Source organism: Cydia splendana, chromosome 25 (assembly GCF_910591565.1).
Source record: "Cydia splendana chromosome 25, ilCydSple1.2, whole genome shotgun sequence".
Taxonomy (NCBI): Eukaryota; Metazoa; Arthropoda; class Insecta; order Lepidoptera; family Tortricidae; genus Cydia; species Cydia splendana.
The window spans coordinates 9,675,001-9,683,193 of record NC_085984.1 but is presented as its reverse complement, the minus strand read 5'-3'; the positions used below and the strand labels follow the sequence as shown (position 1 = coordinate 9,683,193).

General features: G+C 34.7%; 2 protein-coding genes across 2 annotated transcripts; both read left to right on the top strand.

Moving 5' to 3' along the window:
* The first annotated feature begins 2,661 nt into the window (after positions 1-2,661).
* LOC134802902 (uncharacterized) lies at positions 2,662-4,147 on the top strand. The gene has a single exon (XM_063775621.1). It carries the CDS (start codon positions 2,695-2,697, stop codon positions 3,811-3,813), a length of 1,119 nt encoding a protein of 372 aa, XP_063631691.1. The 5' UTR covers positions 2,662-2,694; the 3' UTR covers positions 3,814-4,147.
* A 2,384-nt stretch (positions 4,148-6,531) lies between these two features.
* Positions 6,532-7,629, top strand: LOC134803007 (uncharacterized). Its single transcript, XM_063775734.1, has one exon. It carries the CDS (start codon positions 6,652-6,654, stop codon positions 7,606-7,608), a length of 957 nt encoding a protein of 318 aa, XP_063631804.1. The 5' UTR covers positions 6,532-6,651; the 3' UTR covers positions 7,609-7,629.
* Positions 7,630-8,193: the final 564 nt, after the last annotated feature.

Below are 8,193 nucleotides of genomic sequence, written 5' to 3'. Positions count from 1 at the left end.
ATATGATTTCGATGACACCAGTCTGATATCTGTGTAAGATCTTTTTGTAACATTAAACAGTCGCTCATATCATTAATAGATTTAAAAATTTTAAGATCGTCTGCATACAGTAAGCAGGGGCATGTTAAACAATCAGCAAGATCGTTTATAAATAGGACAAACAACAACGGGCCCAGGTGAGACCCTTGAGGAACGCCCGAAGTTATGGGGAGCTCAGGAGAAAGGAACCCGTTGATGGCGACTAGCTGACTTCTGTTTTGAAGGTAAGAATGAACCCAGCGAAGAAGGCTACCATGAATGCCATAATAGGCCTCAATCTTGTGACAGAGAATATTATGATCAACCTTATCAAACGCCTTCGAAAAGTCTGTGTATATGGAGTCTACCTGACCTCGTGTTGCGAAAACGTTGCACAAATAGTGCTTATACTCTAAAAGGTTAGTAACTGTGGACCTACTACTAACGAAACCATGCTGCTGATCAGCTAAGAATGGCTTGACATGGTTAAACAGGAATGTGTGTACCATAGATTCAAGTAGTTTAGCTATACAGGACAATATGCTTATAGGCCTGTAGTTTTCACAAGACGAATTGTCACCAGATTTGAATATCGGCACTATATGCGCGATCTTCCATGGATTAGGGAATACACCAGTGCAAAGGGATTTATTAAATAAAATATAGAGAGGAGCACTCAACTCCTCACCACACTCCCTGATAAACGAGGCAGGTATCCCGTCCGGACCGGCTCCCTTACCAACATCTAGAGATTTAATTTTTTTCAATATGTCAGTTCGGCTAATAGAGATGTCTGACAGGATGGGTCTATTCAAATCAAGGGGAAGAGAAGTCAAACCGGCTAAGTCAGCAGGGCTGTGATGTTCGAAGACAGAACCAAAGTACTCAGAAAAAAGATTACAAATGCCCTGACCATCGGAGGACGTACTATGGCCATATTTCATGGTCTGCGGAATAGATGTACTACCCTTTTTAGATTTAACAAGACGCCAAAATGATTTAATATCAACCTTAAGACCATTGTCAACTGATAACAAAAACGATTTATGACATTGTTCGATAAGGCTCTTACATCTAGCACGTAACAGGGAGAAGGAATCATAATCTCTAGGATTACCATACAACTTGTATAGTTTATGATATTTGTTTTTTTCTTTAAGACTACGCTTTAATGATTTAGTGTACCACGAAGGAAATTTTGCAACATTTTTTATTCTTAGCAGTGGCGTATGCTTCTTTATAATTAGATTTAATTTTTTATAGAATACACGAACACACTCATTGACGTCGTCTGAGCACAATAATGCTGACCAGTCAGTCGAACCTAGCTCCATCTTGATCTCCCTAAAATTGCATTTATTAAAGTTAAGGCGCTCAACATGACAAGTATCCATAACCTTTCCATGTGCAGTGAAATTTACATCAATCACAATAGAAGGATGATGCACATCCAGCCTACTCATTGGTGCAGCACCATAAACCTTGACTAAATCAACATTGGATAAAACAAGATCCAAAAATCTATTATTATGATTAGGCACATTGTTATATTGTGACAAACAGCACAGTGATATAGTTTCAAAAAGTAGTTTTGCTTTAGCATCTAATGGATCTTGTGGTATAAAATTACTAGAGTTGTTTGATCGTACCCATGTGATGCAGGGAGTATTGAAATCGCCTATAAAAATAAATTTGTCACCGGCCTTAGCATTTAAGAAAATATTTTGAATGTTATGGTAAAAAAGTTGTAGTTCATTAATGGGCAGGTCAGGTGGCAAATAGCAGACACACACATGCCAATAGTCCCCCCTGGCATCATTTGGTAAAATACTTAGCCAAACATCCTCCACCCTACTCTCCCAAGAAACCTGACGGATGACATTATAATGTTTTTTAACAGCTATTAAGACACCTCCACCTTCTGTTTTATTTATACAAGTACTATCACGGTCTCTCCTGTACAGCTTATAGCGCATATCAAATACTTCAGCATCAAAGACACCTTTATTTAAGTTTGTCTCAGAAAGACATACAAAGTCATAGTTAGAATTTAATATAGAGACATAAAATTCTGGCAGCTTTGACCTAATTCTGTTAACATTTTGATAATAAAAATAGGGCATGTCTAAAGAAGCATATCCATAACTATGAAAAACAAAGAAAGAAAGTAAGTTAAGAAAAGTAAGTGGTTAGTTACAATTTTACTGTATGTATTGCAACCAGTCCAAACTTACTGGGAGGGACATTAATTAAAGTCAACAAAGGAAAAGGTAAAAAACCACATTAAATATCTAGAGATGCACAGCCAAATTAATCGAATTATAATTTTAGGTAAGTATGTACTTATATATATAGATAGATATATATTTATGTGTGTGCCGTCAAAATGGGTGCTATTTCTATAAGCAATTGTACGTATAGAACAATATGTCTTGTCCCTATTATATAGGTCTATGCCCTTGATTCACAAACTGTCAGAAAAAAAAGGGCGGGAAACCGAAAAGACAAGGCGGATTTTTTGAAAATATTTCAATTATAGTGTTTAAAGTCCTTTTTTATTGATAAAACCAAGATATTTTTCGTTATTAACTATAAATAATTGCTGGTAATTGAATTTGTGATTATATTCATTTAATGAGCCCAGGACGCGGGGGTGCGGGCGGCGGCCCCTCCCCCATGGAGACAGACACCGCCAAAACTACAACAAAAAGGAGAAATAAAGATGTTTCCGATACAGAAGTCACATCATGTAAGCAAAAAATGACATACATACAAAGTCGTCGCGGTCTCTTCAGAGACCACAACCCTATATATGAAGATTTGACTAAAAAGGAGTACCCTGTACTGCTACAATCTGCTTCTAATGATCTGACTCATAAGGTCCCCATGGACATCCTCAAAGTCAATGGAATATTAAAAGAGATTACTGGGGTGCAATATGTAAAGGCGGCGGGTAACTTTTTTGTCAAAGTTTATTTCGGATGTGCCAAGGATGCAAATGCATTTTTGCTAAACAAACCAGTACTACAAGCAAATACTTGGAAGGCAACAATCCCATATGACAGCATAGAGTGCCAAGGAATTATTCGTGCTCCTGTGGATCTAAGTGAAGAGACATTGCTCGAGGACTTGAAAGCGAGTTGTATGATTCTTGGTGTAAAGCGCTTTACCAAAAAACAGGACAATGGGCAATACAAACCACTCCCAACCGTCCTGGTTACATTTATGGCCTCGTCTAGACCCGACCATGTAATCTACGATCATATCTGGATGCCAGTACAGGAATATATCAGACCCCTGCTTCAGTGCTTCAAGTGTTATAAGTTTGGACATGGCAGCGGAGCTTGCAAAAGCACTCAAGTATGTTCCATTTGTTCGGCGGGACATTTTTACAAGGAATGTACCACACCATCTGACTTCAAGTGCTCAAACTGTAGTGGACCCCATTCGGCAGTTTCTTATACCTGTCCAGTTAAGGCAGAAAAAAATGCACAAATTAAGAACAAGATAAATGGAAAATTCTCTTATGCAACTGCAGCTGCAGTAGCTGTAACACCTAATAGCAGTAATAATCTAAACAGTAAGATTTCAAAATCACCAGCAAAAACACCTCACGGACGAGCTGTGATTGCTGAAATTATTAACTCAGATATTGTCATGAATGCAATCACAAAAACAATAATAGAATTGATGAAAAGAAAAGATGTCAAAAATACTTCCTCCTCCACCTCCGGTCCTTTGGCAATCTCCTCCCAAACTATAAAAGAGCTGCTGGTAACAAGTTTTACTACTTAAATTATGGACAGGTTGGGTATCAAACAATTAAAAATACTTCATTGGAACTCCAGAAGTTTATTTCCAAAACTGGGTCAACTTATAAATTTTTTGCAGGGCTGTGATGAGAGTGTTGACATCATACTATTTAATGAAACTTGGCTGACCCCTAGCAAAATTATTAAATTGCCTGGGTTTACTGTAATTAGAAGAGACTCTAACCATCCCCATGGTGGTGTTGCAATTGCAATTCGTTCCAAATACAAGTTCAGTATTGTCAACACTTTATCACAGTACCATTTTCAAAATATATTAATAAATATTAACATTCATAATTTTTCTCTAGATTTGTTATGTGTATATGCTCCTCCACCTCCTAATGGTAAGTTTACTATAGATTCATTGAAAGATTCATGTTCAAAATTTGTAAGTAATAATCGTCTGATAATAGGTGACTTCAACGCACATCACTCATCTTGGAGTTCAAGAGTCAATGATGGAAGGGGTAAAGCTCTTCATGCTTATGTGGAGAATTCTGACTTAGTATGTTTAAATGATGGCACTATCACCACTTTCGCTCCGTTTGGCCAACAAGGTAATGTTCTGGATTTGGTATTCGCATCCCGAACTCTTAGTTCTAGTTGTTCAGTATCTGTTCTTGATGACCTTCTTAGTAGTAATCACTTCCCTTTGCTCATTAGTATGGTTTTTGACTCGCCCACTCCTACATGTTATTCTAATAACTTATATAAGGGTCCAGCTGTTAATCTTCAACAAGATGATAATTCGCTAGCCAAGGTAAATTTAAAAAAAATAGACTGGTCTAAGTTTAACAAATTATGTGATGATAAATTTGAAGTTTTTCAATTTGTTGATAACCCTCTAGTAAACTATACAAAGTATTTGAGTATTTTACATGACATATTAATGACATTTACTAAAAAATGTTACCATCATAAAAATAAATGCTTAAAAGCTACCCCGTGGTGGAATGATGAATGTGACCGTGTAGTTTTACAAGCTAAAATTGCCTTAAGATCTTACAAACAATATCCTTCTATGGAGAATTACATTATATACAAAAAACTAGATGCTTTAAAGAAAAGAACATTATTTGAAATTAAACGCATGAGTTGGTTGAATCTTTGTTCCTCATTTAATCGCATGACATCGAGTAAAATTATTTGGGATTATATACGTAGATTTAAACATGCAAAACTTAATTCTGTTTCTTCATCTCCTAATTTTTTTCAAAATCCTGACAATGCGACATCGTTTTTAGACAAAATTGCTTCCGACAATAATCATATATCAAATTGTGACCTTAATGAGTACTTTGAGAGTCGTGGCTGTCCGGAAGCTCGATGGATGGTCAAACCATTTTCTATTAGTGAGTTTTTAGCTGCATTAGAAAATAAAAAAGACACTTCACCTGGTCCTGATTTAATTTCTTACAAAGTAATTAAAAACTTACCTCTTCATGCCAAGGAAATACTGTGTAAAATATTTAATGATGTGTGGCAAAGTAATTGTATTCCCCCAACGTGGAAAACGCAACATGTCGTTCCGATATTAAAACCCTATAAGGATTCAAATTGTGTTGAGTCATATAGGCCTATTTCCTTAACATCTTGCTTTGCGAAAGTTTTTGAAACCATGTTAAAAAATAGGCTTGAGTGGTTTACAGAAAATAGCAAAGTCATTCCAAGTACTCAATATGGTTTTCGGAAAGGTAAAAGCACAATAGATAACTTAAGTTGCTTGATTGGAGATATTAAGAATAGTTTTCGTTCTAATCAATATACTTTGGCGGTTTTCTTAGACATTAAAGGGGCGTTTGATAACATAGATCACTCATACCTTGTTAAAAGTTTATCTTTATTAGGGTTTCCTGGTCATATTTTACGTTGGTTATTCAATTTTCTTAACAATCGTTATCTAAGTCTTAAAGTTAGATCTACGTTAATTGGTTCTAAAGTTTCTACAAAGGGTACTCCTCAAGGTTCTGTATTATCTCCTCTTATATTCATTCTAAGTTTGGTTTGTTTCATGAAACAAATTCCGTCTTCTGTTAAGCACTTATTTTACGCTGATGATTTGGTTTTATATGTAAATTGTAAAGAAATAAAAATTGGTGAATCTATTATGAACAGTTGTCTGCGTAATATTCATAGCATATTAACTAATTCCCTAAAACTCGAGGTTAATGTTTCCAAAAGTTCTGTAATTCTTTTTTCTCAAAATGGCTTATATTATCCTCAAGTTTTATACAATTTTAACGTTATTCCTGCTCAGTCTTTTGTCAAATACGTTGGCCTATTTCTTGATTATGATCTTTCTTGGAAAACTCATATTGATACAATTTCTAAAAGAGCCGAACTGGGTTTAAACATATTGAAGTCGTTAACTGGAGTAAAATGGGGAGCAGACCCTAAGGTCCTTAAAACGATATATATTGCTACAATTAGAAGTCATTTCGACTATGGTTGTATGTTTTTTGCTGATGCGAATACCCATCTTTTAAGGAAGCTAGATATTCTCCAAAATAGGGCGCTACGAATTATTACTGGAGCTATGATGTCATCTCCAATTAATTCTTTGGAAATAGAGGCTGGCATTGTTCCTTTATTTGTACGCAGATGTTATATCACTGACAAGTATGGCCTTAAGTTAGTTAGTCGTGATAACGAAGTTACTTGTAGATACTTAAATAATGTAAATATTCCAAATTATAATTTAATACCGTATCCCAATTCTTCTTCCATAAAAGATGTTATAACTTATTTAAACTTTGAATTTCAAGATATAGTGCATTGGTCTAATTTGCTTCCCTGTTTTGAACATGAATACAATGATATTATGCGAGACGTGGTTGTCGAACTGGTTAAATTTGAATCGAAATATGACTTTTTGGAGTATCTTGATGATAAGACTGATTTTGTTAAATTATATACTGATGGCTCTAAAACTAAAGATAGGACCAGTTTTGCATTTTTCGACTCTTTTTTGAACATAGGAAAAGTTTTCGAATGTAGTAGTTACTTTTCAATATTTTCAGCTGAAGTATTAGGCATAATTTACGCTTTAGAACATATTCATGATAATTATATAACTGAGAATAAGTTTTTAATTCTATCTGATTCCATGAGCGCTTTGCAAGCACTTAAAAATAAATGTGTGAGTGCATCTGTAAATTACTTAATTTATAAGTTAAGAAGTTGTTTAAGTTCTTTATTATATAGAAATATTACTGTTGAATTTTGCTGGGTTCCGGGACATTCAGGAATTTTTGGTAACGAACTTGTAGACAAGCTTGCCAAATCCACAGAAAATATCCAAGTTTGTGATTTAAAAGTACCTCAGTCTGATTTAGTGCCTTTTGTAAAAGAACTTATGGTTAGACGGTGGAACAACGCGTGGTCTAAATCCAAAGAAGTCAAAGGGAAATGGCTAGCTGAAATAGTCCCAGCACCTAGCACCAAGTCGTGGTTTGAATACCAAAGAAAATATGTAGAAAGGGCATTTATTACAACTATGTGTAGATTGCGTATTGGTCATGCTCGTTTTCCTGCACATCTCTTTAGATTAGAGCTTAGTGATTCTGCTGTTTGTGCTCATTGTAATTTTAATGTATGTGATCTCAATCATATTTTTTTCCATTGTCCTGCATTTAATTTACAAAGGCTATTGTTTGTTGCCATGTGTATGGATACAGGTTTGCAAGTTCTGCCAAAGTCCGTACAGGGTCTTTTGAAATATAAACAATTATATCCTGTAATCTATGAATTTGTTCTTCACACTATTGGCAGTTTGTAAATATTTTATAAGTGATTGAAATAACCATAAAGTTTATGTCTAATGTAACTTTTAGATTCATATTATCACATTGTATTTTGTAATTAGTTGTTAGATTTTAGGTACAAGCTGTGCATTGTAATTATTTTTGTGCATTTTTGTGTTTTATGTTTTAAGTTTATGTCTAATGTAACTTTTAAATTCATATCATATTGTATTGTGTATTAGTAGTTAGATTTTAGGTATAAGCTATGCATTGTAATTATTTTTGTTTTGTGTTTGAGCTGATGGCCTAGTTGCCAATGCTCATAATAAATTAAAAAAAAAAAAAAAAAAAATCACAAACTGTCATCTTCACCAGTGTTGCCAACTCGGATTTTGAAAAAAATGCTAGACTTATGTCTAGATTATGCCAAAGATTTTGAAAAATGCTAAAAAAATACTAAAATGTCACTTGAAATTAGACACTTAAAACACAAACATTTTTCAAATTTGCCGCCTTTTTCTACTGACAAGATCTGCTCGACCAACTTTATATAGTTCGTCGACATCTATCCGTCCACAAAAGTCAAAATTCATATTAAAATATGAACCACATAAGGCGAT